Raw genomic sequence first — 21,948 nt, forward strand, 5'->3', positions numbered from 1 at the left:
TATAGCCATGGAATTGAGAGAAAAATACAACCTTTTAACTTTTGCTGTCCTTGTCCCGACAAGGACTTGGTTTTCAGCCGCCCCTCCGCAGGGACGGGTGGGGAGGAGCGCCCAGCGTGGGGCCGGCTGCTGCCCACCACATGCTCCTTCCCGCCTGTCCAGCAAGCTCAATTAATCTGATATATTTGGGCTCCTGTTTGATTCTTTAGCCTCTCCACTCTATTAATTAGCAATAGTCTTTTTTTCCCTCAAGCCGGTCACAGAGAAACTGTCTCTCGTGTGCTTTCATGGCATGTTTTCTCCATGCTTTCCTCTGGAGCTCCAGCATAAGCTCGGTGCCAGTGGCTTTCCCTCTTTATTTGGGTGGTTGAGGGAGAGAAACATGTCTTTCCATCCAGCACGTGGCCGGGCTCGCGCACCCAATATATCAGCCCAGAGGTCAAGGGAGGGTTGGCTTGATGGTGAAGGACGCTGGGTCAGGCCGAGCAGGGACCCAATCGCTGGTGGGAGCACAGGTCTCGCCGCTCCATCTCCGGTCCCGTCCCGTGAAGGGCAAACGTGCCCTCAGCTCCTGCCAGCCCTGTCTCTAACAGCGTATGAAATGCTGCTTCTGAAAGGGAAAATTCCTTCCTGACTGTTGTCAGTCTGTAATTAAGGCCTGATATATATGAACTGATTTGATTTCTTCCCCCCTCCCCGCCATTATTTGGCTTTGTATAGCTTGAAATATTCCTGATGGTCATAAAATTATCTTGGCCTTTTTAAAAGTCAATACTTGCTACTTAGTAAAACCGTGAGCCTATGGGCTGGAAAAGATTCAAGTCTTGCTAGCTTAGCTAAAAGGCATTAATTCACAGAATAGATATATAACAATGCTGTCCTGACTTGTGGCAAGTCCTAACTGCAAGATTTCTTCCCTTGTCTACAAGATGGACTTTGGACATCTTCTTTTATTGCTTTGAAAGCTCAGCCTGATGGATAGGTTGACCAAAGCCAGGCGAGGTCTTTGTATTAAAGCAAGGAAAAGGACAGATCAAAATTAAGTGTCAGGATGACTGAGACAGTACGGACTGGGTGAAGTTGCCCCTCTCCAGGTTGTCTGTCTAAGAGCAGCGGCCGAGGAAGGAGCTCTGGTATCTGGTTTTGTCTGTCATGGAAGAACTTGACTCTTAGAGCAGGCCAGTAGTTTCTTCTCTTGTGCTTGTTTTGTTCCTGCTGTACCTCAGTAGTGGAGGAGCCCCATGCTGCCCGTGGCGGGGCTAATCCAGGGGAGGAAGGAGAAGCCGAAGATAGGGCAGATGCCCTTCTCGTGTCTAATTGTGTGTGCAAGGCAAGGGGAGACACGCACCGCCTGAATTTCTTCACAACAGCAAGTAATACTCATCCTGCAGAGCACCTACTGCTTCTAAGCACCTTGCTACCCCTCTGCGGTAACTGCAGCGTGGCTGATGACGATAGATGCATTTTTACCCCATGGCACAGTTGTGTGGACCTTCCCTCATGTTCCCTTGGTGGGTTGGGCGCTCCCCCGTTGGACCAGGAACGTTTCTGAGGCATTCCTGGCTCCAGCTTGGGGCTCACCCAAGGCACACTGGCTGCTCACCCACACCGACCCCAGCCCAGCAGCCGGGCGGCGAAGGTTTCCGCTGACTTTGTTCCCCTCCTCGTCAGGCTGGGCTGGCATTTTTGCCTCTTTGCTCTCTGTGAGGTCCCCACGCCAACCCACTGGGCAACACAGTCCTCGGCGGCAAAATCCAGTCGACTTTCCCCACCCTGGAGTCTCCCTGCGGCGGGAGCACCAATGCTTTTATTTGGGGATCCTCAGGGAGCCCCGCGTGCCTCGGCTTCCCTGCTTGAGGCACCCACCAGGCCAGGCCGCAGCTGCTGAGCCACGCCGATGACTTGTTTGCAAAAAGCAGAAAGGAGAGGGGGGAAAGTGACAAAAGGCATTCATTTAAGGAAAAAAAAATAAAGGAAAAAGAAAGGTTCTTGCAAATTCCTTGCTCGTCCCACACAGCCAGCTCTGACATAACCTCATTAAACATAGGGGTGCTCAGCTGCACCCCTGTTCGCAGAAACCTGGCTTCTTGCTAAAAATTCAGGGGACGCTCAAACGCAAACCCATCGCTTTTCCCAAGGGCCTTATAAATGGTGGCATTAAATACAGAAAAGGGAGCAAAGCAAAGGCTACGTGGGGTTCGTTAACCATTATGGCCTGATGTGTACTGGTGGGGAGGCAGCTGACAGCATCGCTGCCGCGCTGCCTCCCCAGCAACGCTCCGTTGGCTGCAAATACTTCCCAAAAGATAAAAATTTTTTAAATATATATTTATTTTTTTTTTTAAAAAAGCCAGTTTTTCAACAGAAACATTGTTCTATTTTTAACCTGAGGCTTTAACCAGGAAAAAAGGCTAGACAATAATGCATAATGTAAAGCACTGCTATGAATAATTGCTGAGAGGCGTTGAGGTTCGGTGGCCGGGGCATCTGCCTGGGACGTGGGGCACACGTTGTGCTCCCCGCAGCGTGACCTCCAGCCCACGCCTCCTCCTCCCTGTTTTCCTTTTGCCATTTCTCTTGCCGCCGTGGAGCGACGTCTCTGGGGGAAGGACGGGCTCTGCCTGTCTGCCTCCTTCCACCCCTGCAGGACAGCAGCCTTGGAGCCGGCGATGCTGCTGCTCACTGAAAGGCACTGAGGATTATTAGTTGTACTGTTCCTAGAAGAATGTTAATTTTGGCGCTGCTAGATTAAGCAATGAAATAAATATGTGATGGGCAATCAATGTGAAAGCTTAAATTGGCATTAACTTAGGGGTTTACCATTTTGATTTCTTTGGTTATTTTACCAGGATCAAGATTAACTTGGTTTAATCGCTTGATTGCTGAAATTGGCCTAATTATGCTTTGAAAGTCTCATCCCTTTGAGGAAGGGGCTGTGTCCTACCTCCGTGGCTGCTGCTGTGGTTTTGCTCAGGGAGAGCAGTCTGCTAAAGCGGGTTAATTGCACGGCAGATCTGCTTGCACGGAGATGTCTGCGTCCTTGCTAGGGAAGAAAATAAAGGATAATGTCTACACTTGTGGCTGTGGCATGTAGGGAGAACAAAACAAAACAAAACCTGAACGAAACAAAGCTAGTTTATTACAGCAGCTAGGCAGGTCTCAGCATTGAACCTGCTCTTAAAGCTGTTTGAGAGCTGTCTGTGCTACCCCTGTGAGCTAGATGTACCCCGAAACATCTTCTAAACGGCAGGGCTAGAGCTGTAAAAAGCTGCAGATGTCTGGAAAGGTCAAATTGTCTCCTTCCCTGTGTTAAAGAGGGAAAAACACTTATTTACGGATATTTTTATAGCTCTCCTGCGCTCGCTGCAGTTTGACCGTGGCAGCGTTCGTCCTTTTCCAAGCAAAGCAGGAAGAATTGACATGTTGATAAGGAGGAGCAAGGATTCACCCCGCTTTTACGGAAAAGAAACTTGTCACCTGCATTTCTGAGCAAGCTCGTTGCATGGTCAAGGCAAAATCCTACGCACCGCAGTCAGCAGAACCCGGTGCTTTGCCTTAGTCCCTGCAAGGACATACATCTCCTATCTTCGTCAGCCTCTCCGGTAGGTTTTGTTGGCCTTCGCTGGCCATCACCACTCTGCATCCTTGAGCACCGGGGTGCTGCAGATGTGGCTGTGCACGGCTTCTTCTCCCCGTGGGAGGGTGTTTGGCTCCTTCTGGGGTATTGCCCAGCTTTGCGAGCTTTGGAAATAGATGCGAATTGGAGGCAGTTTGTCTAGTCCAACTGGCAGTACCTATATATACTCTGCAGTTGCGGGATGATGCCAATTATGTTTTTGCACGAGGTTCAAGCAGGAGATGAGATCGTTCTTGTGGTATTTAGGGCAGGAGACAGCAGGCCTGGATGGTTGGCTTCCATATAGTTAATAAATGGTACTTGATATATACGGCCGATGAGATTGGCAGCCCGCTCAGCATGCCGGGGCATGTCTCTGCTCCTGATGAAGAGCCGTCCTGGTGTTGCAAGGAGAGCGGCTCTGCTCGTGACGTGATACAGATGGTCACTCTGACATTTTCAATCAAATGCATTGACGGAGCTTGTGTTGTGAAGCTGAAGGAATCAAAATGTATGGGCCTTTAAAAAAAAAAAGGCAAAACAAACCTGGGGTGATTAAATGTATCCAATTTACCAGATGGATTTGCTGCTCTGCTGTGCTGGATGGTCTGTTCCAGGAGTTTCTCTGCATTTCATATTCTGTTTATGTAGGAATGCGAGACCTCTCCGTTTAATGAGTTTGATTGGTATCAAAAGTTAGCCTGCGTTGTTCCTGCTGTAATAGGTTTCGGGAAGGGGCCAGGGGATGAAGTTCTGCATAAATCTGGTGAGCACAGAGCAGCGGTTGCCCGTAACAGGAGCCACCTGTCTCGTCCTGCCATCGCCACCAGCACCCACAGCCCTCACAGAGGGGAAACATGCTTTTAGCAAAGATTCAACAAGTTAGAACCATCAATTTTTCCTTTTTTGCCCATGCTATAGGGGTTATGGTGCAAGAGGCAAACCGAGGCTCAAGGGCAGGGAAGCGTGGCTGAGGGTTAAGGAGACCGAGGTAGCTGGGCTGTTAGATGGGAACCTTTTACCTGGGTCTCTGCATGGGGTACGTGGCTGGGAAGCTGAAACCCCTTAATCTCAATATCTGTCTGCACTGCAAATAGATCTAATAGGTATATAAAGTCTGGCTGTTTACATGTAGAAAGGTGAAGGATACCTCCAGCTGTGTCAGGCTGGATCAACACCATAGAGAGACCACAGAAGATTGGGGATATTTTCCCATTAGAGCTTTTTCAAATACGTAAGTTTTATAATCTTTTTATTTCATCATTTGCCGCCCAGTGGGGGAGAGATGATCTCTGTGCATAAATGTGCCTATTGCCAGCAGTGCTGGGAAGGGGATGTGCAGAGATGCAGGCTGGAGGGCGGCGGGGAGAGCGGGCTCCTTTATTGCAAGCCCAGAGTAGCTTTTGATGTGTAAAATCGCAGGCACTGGCTTTAATTTGCACATCCCACGTTGGTGCGATCAGGACTGCAGCGAGCGACAGCGATGCTGTTGTAATTAAGATCGGGCTTGGACCCGAGGCGCCGCGTGCGGCTGCGGTCACGCAGACGGCCATCGCGTCGGGAAAAGGCTCGTCCCTGCCGAAGGGCTTCAGGGTGCCACCGCCCCCCACCCGTCCAAGCCCGCAGGAAAAATAATATAGGTTTTTGATGTCTGCAGGCTGGTGAGGAGAAGACAGCAGCAGCGGGGTGAGCCTGTGGCTGTGGGCATGGTGGCCGTGGGGTTGGGATGCCTGGCAGGTGCCCCGGGGATGCTGGTGTCTCCGGGGGACCGGCTTCCTGAAGGGGTTATTTGAAGCTGCATGGGGGGTACATCAGGACAGTCGGTCCTTCGGCGCATGGCTCCCCAGTCCCCTGTCCCTTCAAATAGACATGAGTCACAACAACAATGCTTTGTGCCCGTGTTCTTCAAGGGAACGTTAAAAGCCACCCAAATATTATTTATTATCTGCAGCCTGCGCATAAAGCGTCACCTCTGACTGAGTGACTGCCGCGCTGCCGGTGCCATCAGTCACTGCAGGCACCTCTGAGGCTCCCTGCTGCTCCCAGTCAGAGCTGGGAACGAGGACTCCTAATTAGCGACGTGGTCGTTCACAGGCGATGCTCAGCCCAGACTGGTCCACCCCTGCCAAGCCTCGGTTTTGGGGGACACTGTGCCCAATGAGGACCCCCTTCCCCTGGTGCTTCCCTGAAGCCCCCTGGCTTCAGTTCCACTTGCGGGAGCCTGGAGATGATCCCGAGCGCCCAAAATGCCTGTGCTTAATGAAGCACCCTCGCTGCAGCCTGCCAGGTCGCTGTGCAGCCCACACCTTTCTTCTCCCTCTGGTACCTGGTCCTGAGCTGCCCTGAGCACAGCGGGGCCTGGAAATCTGGAAGGTTTGGGCAAAATGGAAGGTTTTTCAAATAGGCAAATTGTTGGTAATATCTCAGCCAGGCCTGAGGACGCTTCCAGGCTTCATTTGGTTTGGATCCCACTAGCCAACCCCTTGTGAAATACTCCAAAGCCGGTGGGACCTACTGGCGATGCTTCCAAAGCCCCTCTGTGCTTGGGAGACAGACGTTTTCACTACTGCAGGTGGGATGTGGGGTTTGGAACTTATTTTGCTCTGAACTACCTGGGTAGGACCTAAACAGCAGTCCTCTCGTCCTTCCACCCGCGGGGTGCCCACATCCCAGGGACGGGTGGTACGGGAACAGCAGCCAAATGCCCCTCACGCCGCTGCCTGCCAAGCACGGTTATGTACTGCTGCCAGTGACCCAGCACTCGCCTTCCTCTGCTGCCCCTGCCTCAGTTTCCCCATTGGTAAAACCAGACCCGTGTGAGGTTGCTGTGCAATGAAAACGCTCCCGGTAGCAGCTGTGGAGCAAAAGGGGTGCGTCTCCTGGATGCGTGAGTTTTCCCCTGTGTCGTGCCACGTGAGCGAGAGCAGTTGTGTGCCGACTGCCGGCTCCTGATGTCTTGCACAGCCCCGGCAGCGCGCGGGGTCGGAAGGGGACGCTGATTATCTCCCCTGTGGAGCTGCGGTCCTGGTGGGGCAGGAAAGGCAACTCTCCCTGCCAGCAGCAGGAAAGTGTTACAAACAGCAGCCTACCTCCTAGCAAGGAGGAAAAAAAGCCCTGCTTTTCCAATATCCCATCAGCTTGCACTTGACTGGGATGAAGCTGTGCACGACCAGCCCAGGGCAAAGCCAGGAAGCGGCTGGGGGGGGTTGAGCAAGGGCAAACAAAACTGGTAGTACATACACAACCCGTAGCCGGTGCCCACATTTCAGTAGGCGAAAACATGGCGAAAACTCTGCTCTCAGGCCGCACTCAGTGTGGCAGAGCCGCAGCTGCGAGCAGTGGCCGGGGGACTGGGTGCTGGTGGGTGCAGGGCTGGAGGGATGCACGCGTCCTTGGTGAGAGGAGGGGTCGGCACCCGCATCCTCGCATCCTTGCCTCTCTCCTGCGGGAGCTAGTTATTGCGGTTTGTCCAGCCGCGGTGGTCTGGTACGTAAACAAGAGGTGCTGCATAATTTGATACAGCTTATGATGCCTGAAGAGGTAACAGAGTGTACAGACACGCAGATTTATTATTATTTAAACTAGCATTTGGGACGGGGGGAGTGCTGGTAGAAGCAAGTTCTGCGTTGCATGGTTCAGCCCGTTTGCCGAAGTCAGGTGCTGTACAGTTTGAATCCCCCTGGGGAGGAGTATAACCTGTGGGTTGGTTTGGTTTCTGCTTTGTTCTGGTTGTTTTCTGCAAAACCGCTTCGGTGCCAGGTCATGCTCAACGCCAGTTCTCACTGAAAGCAGAGTCATCCTGGTAGCCACAGGAAAATGCCCTGGACTAGTCAGGGCAGGTTAAATTATTCATTTCAATTAGTTTGTTTTAATAATTAAAGAATTTTTGTCATGTTTTGCAAATTGTCCAACACTTTGTGGTGATGCAGGGCGCTTTTTTTCCCTTTCTTTCTTTCTTTTTTTTTTTTTTTTTAAATCTGCCGCTGTTCAGTGCGTGATTTCTTCCAGCTTGTACAGCCTGTGGGGTGCTCCTGAAGTACTTCTGCAGAGTTCCTGGTGTTTGCACTTGAGGGCTGGTCACCTGAGAACTCCACTATTATTGCTTCCTTTGATCTAACAGTCTTGCTCATGAACAGAAGGCTCGTTTTTTCTTTTCTTTTTTCCTGTCCGCCAGTTGCCCACAGCATCAATAATTGTTCAAGACACTTGTACAGCTAATAGAAGCAGCCTGTCAACAAGAAAAGCTCATTGTAATACCACTGTTTTAAATAGATTGGGGGAAGCAGCAAAGCCAAGCAGGTAGCAAACGTGTTGTTCCTGTAGTCACGTAGACCCAGGGGCAGAAGACATAAGTGGGGCTTAATTCTCTCCCAAATGGATGCTCTGTTTCACACCCCAGCACAGCTTCTGATCTATAGATTTCTTAATATCACAATGTATTCATTGCTAAAAACTAAATGGGAAGATGCAGCTAAGACCCAGTCTAAAATCTGCTGAGGTAAACACAGGGACTGCGGCGGTTGTTAGCAGCCCCTGGACCAGTCCTAGCACAGAGCACAGTGCATTTGAATTCCCAGTTTGCAGAGGACTAGAGAATTTCTGCAATCTCTTGAAAGGGCTGTCGAGCCATGCTGTGAGCATATTTAAACAGGCAGTCTGTGTCCTGAGGTTATCTTGAAAACCAAGCCTACCTAGCTGGAGGGAAGGATGATGCTGCAAGGGGGAGGAAGGAAGCCACTCATCTCCGGGCTAATGAGTAGAGGAGAGATGTGCAGCTGAGCTGATTTATCAGGGTAAAATGTTGTTGGCTGCTGTAAATGGGGAAACAGTTAAGCTGTGCTGGAGGTTCAACTCTGAAGCCTGGGATGGAAGGTGAGAGCTGTGAGTGGGGACGTGGATGGGCCAAACCAAACTCTGGTGTTACTGGTCATGCTGCAGAGAGAAAGTCAGGTCTGGAGTCTGTCCTGGAGAAGGCACTGTCCTAATAGAAGATCCAATAAATGGCATTAGTGAGAGATCTGTTTTGATGTATAGCAGTCTGTTCAGTTAGCTACCAGACGTGGTTTATTTAATGACTGAAACTGAAAGAGTAGGAGCTCATCTCAGTGGGACCGGGAGAGAATATAGATTAATGCCATTGTGTTCTCAATGCGTCATTGACTTTCCCTACGTTCTGTGAGCAAACGTGCCGTTCGGGTCCAATGAGATGGACAGGCTCATTAAGGAAAACCAGGACCTCTAAAGTCACCCCCTAAGAGAGCCTTGCTCTGTATTCTCACTTTGGTAAAGAGCAATTTGTACTTCTTTTAAAAGAATTCATCATTTTCTTGCTCATCTTGGTCCCAGTCCAGCTGGAAGAGAGGAGTGTTTGGGAGTTCTCTGCACAGTCTGCTTGGGTGATGTCAACAGCCCCATCTCGGATACTCGGGAAGCTCAGAGGTTTTCATTAAATGTCCAAATGTTTGTGTGCCGAGATGAACCAAACCCCCAAAGAGCCCGCCTTGCAAAGCCTCCCCCTGCGTACGGGGCAGGCGTCCCGGCTCCCGTGGTGGAGAGGGCTCGGGGAGCCTCCTGACGCAGGATTCCCCTTGGACAAGGGGCACAGCCGCTGCCCTCCCGGCCCACCCTCCTGCGGTGTGGGTGAGACAAGGTGGAGGGGCGCGGGGAGAGGAGGGTCAAGGCACGCTCTGTTCCCTCCATCCATCTCCAGCAGATGTTTCCTGAGGAGCACTGTCCAGCTGGCTCTGCTCGCAGCAGCCCCCCGGTGGCTTTGGACTCCGATGAGCCTTGTGCAAAATCATCCAGGAAACCGTGGACGTTCCCGTGTCCTGTGCCCAGAAAACCCTGAATTCGCAAAGTCTTGGCTTTGATTTTTTTTTCCTTCATACAGAGAGGATGTGATTTCAGGGATGAGGCAACCTCTCACCGTGATTTATTGCACTGTGTTGAGCAGGGAAACCTCTTCCCTGGTTACGTGTGGACGGCGGCCAGGTGTGCGGGGATGAGACTTCTCCTGGGCTTACAAATGCTGTAAGAACTGTATCTGGTGACATTTAATTTAACCCTGTCACACCAGATCCGAGGTTAGATTTGATCCAGTCGTACCTGCGGGCGTGCTCGGAGCACAGCAGCGGGCGATGCTGGTGGGAAGGAGGCGTGCTGGGGGACGTGCTCCCTGGCTCTGGGCGCTCGCCGGCTGCCGGGCTCCAGCACAGAGGGGAGCTGGCATCCAGGAGAAACGCCTGCCTGGGGTTCTGTGTGAGCTTTGAATGCTGCAGATCATCCAAGTGCAGCTGCTTCAAGAGCAGTGGGTGGCAGGTCTCATGGTTTCCAGTTGCTCCATCTCTCACCTGGAGTTGGGCTTTCTCCTCCACCCTGCCTGGTCACTGTCTCTCCTAGCTGGACTCATCGGTCGAGGCCGCACTCTGGTTCATCCTCCGTAAATGGAGCCAGAGAGAGCCCGTGAATTAACCCAAGCTCCATCACACAGATGAAGCCAGGCACAGCCTGGGTACCGGCAGCACAGATGCTCCAAAGTGGATTTTAAAGCACATCCAAACCCTGCTGCCAGTATTTATGTGCCATATGTTGCAGTGGTAACTACGTACTGTGCTTCTCAATGGAATAGAGTATTGGGGTTGTTTAGATCCCCCTGGCGAGGTTATTGGCCTCTGGGCCCACCAGAGAACTAAACTGGTCGCGTTTTTATTTTTAATGCAAACATTGGCGCTTTCCATTTTAGTGAGCAAGGCTGGGGGTATTCAGGGAGAGCCAGAGTCCCAGGTTTGCCGTTCAGCACAGGATACGGCCGGTGGCATCCGTCACCAGGGCACGGTGCTGCCGGGGGAGAGCCTCCTGCGCCCGCCGCAGCGGCCTCTGACTGCACCCGCACGAAAGCAGCAGGGTTATTTTCATAAACCATGTTAAGTAACGAGTTACATGGTTTAGAGCTACTTTTGCAGCAAGATAAAAGAATGCTAAATCAGTCATTTACCTAACTTCCCATCATAGTTCCAACAGACTATTATACGCCAGGTCTTTCTTCTTTTCCTTCCTAAATAACTCATTGATGAAAATGGATGCTGCGACAGGCAGCATTATGCAAAACTGGGGCTGATTTAATAACAAAAACCTATTCCCGTTGAAACTCCTTTTTGATGGTCATGTGGAGTTTCAATTACACACACATTTTTTGCATCGTCTTTGCCTTCAAGTGGAAAATTTCAGGATGTGCTGAAAATCTCCACCAAGAAAAATACACGTTTATGTTGAAAATACAGAATAAACTGTACCTTGTTCATATATTTTGTCACCTTTTCTTACTCTGAAAAGAAACCTAAGCTAGCTGTAGTAAACACTGTTCTGCGCTGCGCTGTTCTGCCGGCTTTCTATGGGTGGGAATTGGTTCTTTGATCTTCAGTTCAAAGAGGTTGAGAAGGCTGTTTCTGTGGTCTGCAGAGAATTTCCTTCTGCTCCTACGTCTCTTGATTAACTTAGTGTTTCTGGGAAGGCTCTTGGTATCCATCCAACCAAAGAGATGCTCACACCTTGTGTAACGTCTACCGAGGAGTGGATGAAGTTTGCTTCTAAATCAGAACAGACTTCCTCCGTGCCCGCCTTGCCCCGTGGAGGATGTCATCCCCCGGCACCCAGGAGAGCCGTAACACGAGCAGAGCCCTGCAAACAAGCCTTTGAGGCTACAGGCAAGACCTGATCACGTCTGACGGGACCCGTAGGCAGCCAAGTTGGCATCCAGTTGCTGGCTGGGAAGCGAGCCGCGCCGGAGCAGAGGCGCTCTCTCCGCTGGATCTTTAATGACCTGGATTTCCCAGGTCCAATGTCATCGAGTGGTGTGATCTGTCCCTTGCCAAGGGACCTGCCGTCTTCAGGGCTTCTAGGTTGTGGCCTTTTGCAATGCCGCTGTTGTTAACATAATTGAATATTTAAAGCAAGGGGGAGGGAGAGGAAATCATTAGCAGCTGCATTAACTTCTACCCTGGATTCTGTGCACAGCGTTCGCTCAAATTAAATAGCTGTTTGGATTCAAGCGACTCCTCTGGCGTGAGCTAATGAAACCGGTCCCACAGTTCAGCAGTGGTAGCAACCAAAATCCTGGTTCTAATCCAAACTGCAGTTTTGTCTCCTAATGAATTAATCAGCTGATTACGTGCGTGCGATAGCTCGTTAGAGAGGTGCGTGGCAACCTTTGGAAGGAAATTATTGGCTTTGCGTGGCCCGGAGCCCGTTACATTGCAGGAGCGTGCTCCTCGGAGTATTGCAGCACCATATGTGTTGCTCTAATTAATGGGCGTTGTTCCTGGGGTCGTTTGATCTCAGGAAAATGACTGTAAAAATTTGAATACTGTAAACCTCTGGAAACTTGGAAGAAAAACTCAAACAGCCAAAAGCAATTTCCCTTTAATCTAACTTGTGGTGGCGGTGACTTTTCTTTTTTTTTTTTAATTATTTTTACTTTAAAAGCTTCCACCCTATTTAATAGTAGCTGCAGAGATAAAGTGAAGTGTAATTTGGAAATTAGTTCCGGATGTTTGGGTTGTAGCTTTATTTTAGTAATCTGGGTCATTAATTTTGTTGAATAGTGTGTTTGGATTTTCTTCCCCTGCATGTGTGAAGCGTGACTGCACCCAGGGTATAAAGGAACCTCCAGCAGGAAAGGAAGCTTTCAAATTCCTCTCCCCGCTGGGTGACCCTGCAACAAAGCCCATTTCTCTGTGGTTATCTGGTGTGGACGGCAGGAGACGACTGCTGGGGTGTTTTGTGCCCCTGCTGCAGCCGGGGATGGTGGGGATGGTGGGGAGGGACCTCAGCGGGGCTGCCTCCACCAGAAAGCCAAGGGCCAGGTTCAGGTCAGGGCAAGGGTTTAGGCTCTCAGCCATGACAATAAGCTTTTTAAATGAATAAAAGCAACTGGTAGCTTGATTAACGAGCAAAGGTGCAGTTTGGTAAAGCTTTTAAAGGAATATTAATGAAAAGGATCTTTTGAGTGAAAAAAACGTGCTTCTGCTCAAGCCTTGGAGTGCTCTGAAAATTTGGAAGTTGGGATATACCAGCATGCTCTCCGTGCGTGTTGCACAACCAGAGAGTCTCTGGACGTGTGTTGCAAGTCACTGCGAGGGCAGCCCCTTGCTGCAAAGAGGTGTCTCTGCGGCGGTGGCCGCGGCGTGGACCAGGGGGAGGTGCCCACGGTGTCCCAGCTCACCACCCTTAGAGCGCTGTGGGTGCTGCCTGCACGCCTGTCAACGCGGGCGTGAATTTAAACCCAGTTCCCTCCTCCAGCATTGACGAGATGGGGACGGAGCCTGCAGAGGAGCCAGGTAGTTCTCTGCTCTTCTCTCCGCTTTGCGATGTGTTGGGTAAAACGACATCCTTGAGCAAAGGGATTAAGGCTGGTTTTTTTCCCCTGTATGTTTACGCAACACCAAGAAAAAAAAAGAAAAACAACAAAAAAACCCCACCCTGAAGTTTTGGGGCTAAGCTTTAGACACACGGTCACATTATAATAATACAAGAGCAGGCAGAAGCACAGAACTGGCTTGGGTAGAGTTTTTCTGCTTGTCCTGATTTCTGTTTTGCTGTTTATCCTGTTTATCCTCTCCTTGTTACCCTGAATGAGTTTATCTTCTTGTAAACGCCAATCCACGACCCTTAAAAAGAAATAATCAGGAAGAAAAGTTGCTGACTGAGACTTTTTTTTGCCTGTGGCAGTTGAATAAGCCCATCAGCTTATATAATATTAATATTTGTAAAAGCAAACCTACAGAGCTCATAAATCTTCCATAAAAGAGGGACAATATCTACATCTATTTTAAAATGAAGCAAGTAAGTAGGTTCTAGGACAAAAGGGTATTGATACAAAGGAAGTACATAGATGAAAGAAATGAAATTGCCATTTTAATCTGAAAATTGGCTCCGTATAAGTGATACCAGAGACTTCACTGCTGCTGGAGCCAGCGTTTTGCTCTGGGCCATCACCTGGCCCTGGAGAGCCACCGTCCCTGGCTGCTGCCGCAGCAGCATCGCTCCCCGCTATTCCATTCAAATGGGTTAAGCAGTAAAAAAAAGTCCGTAATTGAAGCAGGGTTTGTTTGCAGGGGAGAAGTTTTTCCTAACTTTGTGCCTTCTCCAAAAGAAAAAAAAATTATGTGTAAAAAAAGTTCTGCAGGTTTAGGTTCTGTTTACCATTTTTTAAGGCAAGAAGCAGGCTTTTCCCCATTACGCTATGCCACAGCAGTACGGGAACCAAGGCGAGAAAAAATCATAGAGCTTATGTTTAGCCAACCAAATGAGCAATCTGTCTCCGAACACGCGCACAGAGCAGCTCCGTGGAGGAACGATGCTGCTGCGTCACCCTTAACATGGTCCCTTTTCAAAGGAAAACTCTGCTTTGAAGCAGTTCCTTTAAGACATCTTCTATTGGGTACCTCCTGTGGTGGGATGGGAGGGGTAAAATCAAACTTTTTAAAGATTGTAGGGGTACAAGGGAGGGAAAACCTCTTTTTTGGGGTGGTTTGCTTTTTTTTTTTTTTTAGTATTTTTTCTTCTCCTCCTTTCCCCCCCTGCAGTTTTTCCTCATTCCTGGAGTTGTGCTGTCTGTCGGTGGCTGGTCCCATGAAAGCGCAGGGGACGGGGCATGGGCCGCACCCCGAGAGCCTCCGTTCCTGGTGCCTTGGTCCCAAGAGATGAACGTGTTGCGATGGCTTTTCCCCGCTGCCTGGGACACGGCGTGGGTCCCGCCGTCCCATGTGGGGCAGGGTGGGATCTCCAGCCCCACGCAGGGACGGTGTTTTGTCAATAAACACCCCGACTGTGGTTTTTAAGGGGTTTGTATGTGCTCAGCGCTGAGCGGCGTGAGGGCTCTTGCTGGCAGCTGTGTTTATCCATGCAGTGGAGGGGAGGTGCAGATGGATGGATGTCTTTGGACATTTTTGCCAGGCATGCAGTTCTTCCTTTTTTCTTTTTTCTTTTTTTCTTTTTTTCTTTTGTTTTTATTTTTTCCTGGCCCGGAGCACAATAGGAAGCCTTTCATTCTGTATTGCTCAATGGCAGAGCTGGGTCAGAAGATCCACGGTGGACTTGGCTCGCTCCCTCCAGCTTTCCCCAGCCCCATCTTTGCTAACTCCCAGCACCGGAGGAGAAGCCCATCATGTGGGTCTACTTGCAGCGATGGCAGTGTTGGCCGGGTCTGGCCCGGCAGCCCCCCGTGGTTGGGGTAAAGCAGAGCAGGGGATGGGCCACCCCAAAGAGTTCCCAGTGTCAGCAGGCAGGACCAGTAGACGGGACACCAGGAAATACCATTACAAATATTTTATAGATCAGGAATTGGGGGCCAGAGACACAGTGAGGTGGGACCCTGTGAGTCCCAGACCGAGGTACGTGCCCCGGGCCATGGCATGAGCTATGTAGTGAAGCCATGCTCGTTCCCAGCTCGTCTCGGAGCTGGGAGATGGTCAGGCATTGGCTCAATCTGAAGTTTTTGGTGAAGCAATTTTTTTCATCTTAAAATAGGGAGTTGCTGAAGCTGAATCTTCTCATGGGATTAGGTCAATTCATTTAATGCAGCACATTTTTAAGGAAAAGTTTTTATTGTGCCAACTCAGGCAAGAAATATGTTCAAAGAATTTTAGCATTCAGCTCAAATGAGTATTTCATTTAAACATTTTAAGCTAATGAGAGTTGGGAAAAGAAAGCTTTTTTTATTAAAAAAAAGTGGAAATAAGAAGGGAACAGGTTGAAGTTATCTCAGTGGAAAATGTTTTCATATTTTTCGTTTGTGGAAGTTTGTAAGTTTAGCTTTCGTCCTAATTAAGGACAAGAAAGTATCTGAAAAGCTTTCACAGGGCACACAGATAATTAGCCAGACAATTCCTGCTGGTCTTTCTCATCTCCAAGTCCAGCTGCATTTTCCCTAATGAAATTTTCTGCCACAGCAAAGGTGGAATGTGAAAGTTCAATATTATGGATCAGCTTTGCTTACAAGGAGAGAGGAAACCGGCCAGAACCTGTACACTGGAAAAGAGATGAATGAGAGCGATGTCACAGAGGTCTATAAAATTATGGAGAACCTGAGTAAGGCATGATAAACATTATGGTCTAGATGAAAAATCGCATGTAGGAAAATCAGTGCTTGCAAGGTAGATCAGGTGAAGGGCTTGTCATATCTGCCTGTTCTTTCCATCTTCTCTTTAGGGAGGCCCCCATTTGCTCTGGGGCATCCTCTTGTGCTTTTGCTGTCCCTTTGGGTCAAGAAGGAGAGAAAATCAGCAGGACCTTGGCTGGGCCTTACCACGCCTTTGCTTTCCCCAGCCTTTTGCTGCCACCTCCTTCTCCAGGAGGGCCTGAGCAGGGCCGAGCTGCGTACGTCTCCGGTGTAGCAGCGGCTCCGCTGTCATTAGAGGATAAATGACACTGTCTCCACAGCCAGGGAAGAAACCAAATTAAACCCCACCACGCTCAGCAATTGATGGGCCGTCTGCGGAGCTCCGTGTCACAGCCGATTTCTCATGAACAATCAGGGGCAAATTGTATCTCTAATTTCTGTCACAAATGTTTTTGCTATGCAAAGGGACAAATAGGAGCAGGGAGAAGGGGAGAGCGCGCTTGGCCTGGCCTTCAGCCTGATGGTGAGGGAAGGCTGCGATGATGCTAACGTGCTCCGAGCAGGGTGGCGGCTAATGGAGTTGCATTAAGTAACAAGGAATGGCCAGATAAGCTGCTTTCGCTGGCTATAACAACACACCACCCCACCGAAATAAGGCGGCTGTGAAGGAGGGTGAGGAGGGAAATGAATTGCCGGTGAGAAAGCCGGCACCCGAGACGGTGCTCCCCAGTGGAGAGCCGCACCGTGCACGGGGAGATCTGTCGTAAAGCTCTGGAAGTGGGAGATTGTTTAATTGGGCTTGCCAGAGCGGGGCTGGGGACGCCGTGGCGTTCGGGGTGGCCGCTGCAGATGACGCTAAGCTGAGACGCTCAGACTGTAGCGATAAGCAGGCACTGACTTTTGGCACTAATCTCACTACAATAAATCTGTGGCGTATTGACTGCAGTGGAAGTCTAGATCGATATCAGTCTTCAAGAGGCTCAATAGCTCAATGTTTCTTTGATACAGATAAGGAAAATAGAGGGTAGGTGTTTATGGCATCCCCTGCATGCAGTATTATTATTCTTTGCGGATCCTTCTGCCGAGGTAGGGGAGGGGAGCAAGAAGGAAGGTAAGAAAGGATTTAGAAAGATAATTCACGAGACATTTTAAAAAGCAGTTGTAAGAATGAGATTTATGGCATTTTTTTTTCATCAGTTTTAGGCTGAAAAGAGGAAGAGAAAGATCTTCATTAAAATGTATTGTCCTCTGAAAGACAAATTCCTATCAAATAATGGCCTTGGGTTTAATGAGGCACCCGTGGCAGGGGGATTGCTGGCACGTGCTGTGCTTGCTTAGGCTCTGGCAAAGAGGGGCCCACGGGTGTTCCACAGGTCCCTGCTGCTTTCTGGTGGTAGAGGTTCCCAGGCCTGGCTCTAAATGCTTTAAGGCAACTGGCGGGGAGATGGTTAAACCAGGGCACGTGGAAATGCTGGAGAGGAGGGCACAGAGAGAAGCGCCATTTATTTCTCTGCTTAAATAAATCAGTCAGTCCTGTCAGGGGCTGCGGGTGACTGAGGTTTTCAGCTTCACCGTCAAGCCAGTCCTGGCATCTCTGGTGCTGCTGGGGTGAGCATGACTCTGCTTATTTATCCCCTTGAACAAATAATCTGAAGTTAAGAAACCTGATATTCTTACAGTGGTTTGGGTTTTTTAAAATCCATTTATGTATATTTTTTTAAATGGCAGGGACCATCAGTCACCAGAGGTGACTTTTTGACATTGCCAAATTTTAGGGGAAGGCTGTTGCAGGGTTTTCCTCTCCCCTGTCCCCGTACCCCTCCCCGCTGTGGAAGGAGGATGATGGCACTGCTGGGAAACTGCCAGGTCTCACTGGGGCGGCGTTTTGGTTCCTGGAAGCCAAGACTTTGCGGCGCTGATGGTACCTGGGAACTGGTGGGAAGGGACCAAGCCGAGGTCCCGCGGTGGCCTGAGGAAGCATCTTGGCATGTTACATCTCCATGATGTTTTTCTCCGGAGGGCTCAGGTTTTTGTCAGCCTGAGGTCATCCACCCCAGGTCTCAGATGACTGCGCGGCTCGGAGCAGGGGTCAGAGTCTTCATGGTTGGGTTTGTTTCCAATCAAAATCCTGAAGTTGTGGAGGTCAAGATAAAACAAGCCACCTTCAAGCCATCAGGGTGCATTGAGGGGACTTGGACTGCAGGGTTGTCCTCATCCCCATGTCCCAGCTAGTCTCCACCAGGTGAAGGGAGCCTCTGCCAAGCTGTTTGCATCCTTAATGCATTGTTGTCCCGAAGCTGGGCCACCATGGCCGTGCCTGGACTGGAAAGCAGCAGGACGTCACAGCGGGTTGATTAATGTCAGAGCACTTTGATGGCATTGCAGCAGGTTGGCTGAGGGGACCCGGGAGAGCAGGCACAGCCCGCTTGTGCCAGCGTGTGGGGACTTGCAAAGGGTGCTTGGCCGCAGAGCTGTTCCTCGCACCCCTCAGGGGACGCTGTGACCTTATTGTGGCACCCACGGGGGACAGCAGAAGTTTAAAGCACAGCACCTATGGTCGGAGAGGTCAGACCGAGACAAAGTTGGGCAAAACCCAGCTGCTCTGCCGCCTCGGCCGGAGGCCAGCGAGGTTCCTCCATCAGACCCCGGGACCCTCCCCAAGAACCCCATGGGCTCCCACTGGAAGTGAGGTCCTGATGGAGGGCCATTGCCTGGCCCTCTTGACAGGCAGTTTTTTCCCCTCTCCTCGCTCTCAGCTCTGCCAACAAGTTTCCCCTAAGAGCTGCCAGCGTCCGAAGGGAGAATCAAAGGCGTCTGTGTGACCCTCGGGGTGGGGCTGTGCTGCCGCCGCTATCAGAGATGGTCTGCAGCCGGGTGGGAAGATTAGATGTCACCCTTGGAATGCGTGAAGGTCGCCGGATCCCATTACTGAAGTGATGTGTACAGATCCATCCTGACACGTCCATTTGTTACCAGAGACCACGCAGTTCGATGGGGAAGCCGGGTATAAACATGTAAATGGGAAAAGTATTTCCAAGCGGAACGGACGGGACCTTCGGACCATCTTTCCTTGCATCTATATTTCTTTCCTTTCCTTTTCTCATCCCCGCTTCTCCTTGTTTCGCAGGACTGGCTGACGAAATTTGGGTATCTGCCTCCTCCAGATCCCGTCACAGGACAACTGCAGACGCAGGAGGAGCTCACCAAGGCCATCACTGCCATGCAGCGCTTTGGGGGGCTCGAGGCAACGGGGGTCCTAGGTCAGTGGCTCATGATCCCTCCTCTCTCCGGTGCAGAGGATTGCAGAGATGGCTCCTGGCAGAGCCTGGGAGGAGAGGGGACTTGGCGCTGGGTTGTGGAGTAGCATCATCTCCAGGAAAAGCTCATGCGGGTGTAACATACAGCCCAGTTTGCAGCTGTACGAGTAATTACATGGCTCAGGTGCTTTGTTGCCTTGCGCTTTCAAGGACCTGAGGCAAGCAATTATTTCACCAGACCCACACACCCTTGGGTTTCCCATCGTGCTTAAAATGGCTTAAAATAGCTCTTGGTGTGCTCAAAACAAAAAACAAAAAAGGAAAAGAAAAGAAAAGAAGACAGAGAAACTAAGGCTGATAGGCTGTCCTGTTCAAAGCTTTAATTGCAGCATCACGTTGAGTTGAACAAAAATCTGATTAAGCCTCCCAGTTTGCCTATGCAGATATTCTGGGGCACAGCGCAGGGGAGGGAGGAAGATGGAGGAGGAGCTCCTGCCCGTGGCACATACAGCCACGAGGTGCCTGTGGAGCTGGTGAGGCTCTCCTTGGGCACCCGCCAGCTGCCCCCAGCCAGCTGCGAGCCCGTCGCCCTCGCCGGTGGCCCCGGCAGCCCGCAGCACAGGGCGATGGGTGGCTTCTGCCTGACGTGGCGGCCACATCTGGCTGGGAGGGAGCAGTCCGAGGGCCGGCTGAAGCGACCCAAGTTCCCCAGCGCGGCCAGGGTCATTCCTCTCAATATCCTCATTGAGGGAAGGAGAAAGCCAGCATTATCCCGGCCCTTGGAAGGGTGCCTGTCTGCCCTCCTCCCCTCCCTCCCTGACATGCAGCCGCGACCTCCCGCCACGTGGCCAGCTGGCTTCCTCTGCTCGGGACAGCATTAATGAGAAGCTGCTAACGAGCAGGCCGGTCTCTGTCCACGCCGGCACCCCGGCTGCCCTCCGTCGGTCCCCGGAGCAGCTGCCGCCTGAGCAGCCGCTGGCCACGTCCCATTGCTGGGACTTTCCCTCTCTGCTCTTAATTGATCACATGCAATTATTTCTCTTCCACCTTATCACAAGCTGCAGGAGGCCCAGGAGCAAGGGTGGCCTTTCGAGTGCATCTGCGTTTTCATTTTTGGAAGGGGTGTTTGAAACCGGCCTGGGGGAGCTGCCGGGGGCAGGTCACGGGTGTGGGTTTGCACCTGAAAACAAAGCATTAAGTGAAGAAGGCAGAATGGCAAATGGGTGAACAACTTGTGTGCCTTTCAGCAGATGAGAATAGGGGCTTTAAGCTTTCATTCAGTTTTAAAAATAAATAAGAAGGAGTATGAATATTTTCCAAATGAGCTGCTAGCTGAACAGAGATACAGTTTACTTACACGTGAACGTGTCTCTGCTTTGCCAGGGGAATAATGGGAAATTGAGCAAGAAGGAATAAAACAGAATAATTAAAAATTTATGTTTTAGAATATAAGCAAATCTGGCCACAGGTGGTTTTCCACACAAGTTTTTGAGGTCTGTAAAGTGTCACATAAGAGGTCACCTGCTGCATTTTCTCCTGAAATCAATAAAACTGTCCACTGATGGTCACAGCAGAGCTTAGCGCCTAACCCCCGAGCCGTGGGGTGTCATCTCCCCTGCCCTCCTGGCAGCCCCAGCTGGTGGCTCCTTTGAAGAAATGGGCTTTCAGCAGGAATTGCTGCTGTCACTGGATGCAGCCGTGGCACGGGGGGGGCTCAGCACCCCCTGGGTGTCACCATGGGTGATGCTGGGGCTGGTGCCATGCTCCAGCGGGCACTTGGGCATTGCCTTTTGCTCTGCTGCTGCATCCCCAGCCCTTCCCACCTCCCTGTCCCACCTGGCATTTCTTAGCCCACCATTCCCATGATTTCTATTATTTCTTTTCTAACCCTAGATGAAGCTACGCTGGAGCTGATGAAGACCCCTCGTTGCTCTCTGCCCGACCTTGCCACCACGGAGGCCAGGAGGAAGCGATTCGCGCAGGCTGTTACCAAGTGGAGCAAAAGGAACTTGTCTTGGAGGTAGGAATTCATCCTCTCCTATTGAAATGTTGTGGCAAAGGGCTGATCCCACGCAGACCTGGGCTAAATAGGGCTTTGTGATGAGTTTCAGGGCGACGTGCTAAAACACGTTCCCCATGCGCCAGACTACTTATTTAAACTCTTCTCCTGCCAACCCCAGCCTTGCCTTTCTGGTCCCACTCGGTCGTGGGCTGGGAATGGGGTGGATTTGGCCAGTGGATTAGCTGGGAGCTTTTTGCTGCAGTGCAGTGGTTGGAGCATCATTTCTCTTGAGTTCCTTGGGACTTTGCGCTCTCTCAAGCAGCTGCCGCAGACTTGGCTCAGCACAGATCAGGCTGCTTCTCTTGCCCCACCTGAGCCCAAGGGTCGGGAGCATTTTCTGGGTAATAGAGTGACTTTTTTTCTCCTAGCCCTTGCCACAGGACAGTATTTTTCCCTTGATGTCAGGGAGCAACGTGTGTGGGTTGCTCTGAACCTGCAGCACGCAGAAGTTCGGGTCCAACTTCGAGAGCCCCCTGCCGTCATCCTGCAGGTGAGGCTTGGCAAACCAGCTGATCCCTGTCCCACCAAGACTTGTGCTCTTTGGGACTCATTTTTCCTCCCTCGAGACCGTGTGCTGCAGCAATTGTTCCTCCAAGAACCGCTGAAGAAAGGCGAGCCCCACGAGATGCTTGTACTATCCTGAAAACGCATGTGGATGCTTTGGAGAGAGCTCCCTCTCTAATTAGAAGCTTCTCTTTGATCCTGACGTAGTCCCTAGAGCGAGTCCACCTCCCACTGCAGTAACAAATCTCGACTTGGCTGTCGCTGTTGGCATGTGTTGAAACCGTGGCCTTACCAGGGATTTGGTCCGTGTTCCAGCATGTCCCCCTGCGACCTTATTTTCAGAAAAGATAAACATAATTCAGCTTCAGTAAGAAACAATTTTGGCTAATGG

At 50.8% G+C, this 21,948-nt stretch overlaps 1 protein-coding gene across 2 annotated transcripts in view; it reads left to right on the forward strand.

Moving 5' to 3' along the window:
- The window catches only part of MMP17 (matrix metallopeptidase 17), a 70,344-nt gene that overhangs the window by 24,393 nt on the left and 24,003 nt on the right, over nt 1-21,948 (forward strand). For both annotated transcript variants that reach the window (XM_064466457.1, XM_064466458.1), the window contains exons 2-3: nt 18,862-18,994; nt 20,885-21,011. In XM_064466457.1, coding sequence (XP_064322527.1) covers nt 18,862-18,994; nt 20,885-21,011 — 260 coding nt within the window. The remainder of the gene's footprint in view (nt 1-18,861; nt 18,995-20,884; nt 21,012-21,948) is intronic.

This window comes from Phalacrocorax carbo, chromosome 15 (genome assembly GCF_963921805.1).
Source record: "Phalacrocorax carbo chromosome 15, bPhaCar2.1, whole genome shotgun sequence".
Taxonomy (NCBI): Eukaryota; Metazoa; Chordata; class Aves; order Suliformes; family Phalacrocoracidae; genus Phalacrocorax; species Phalacrocorax carbo.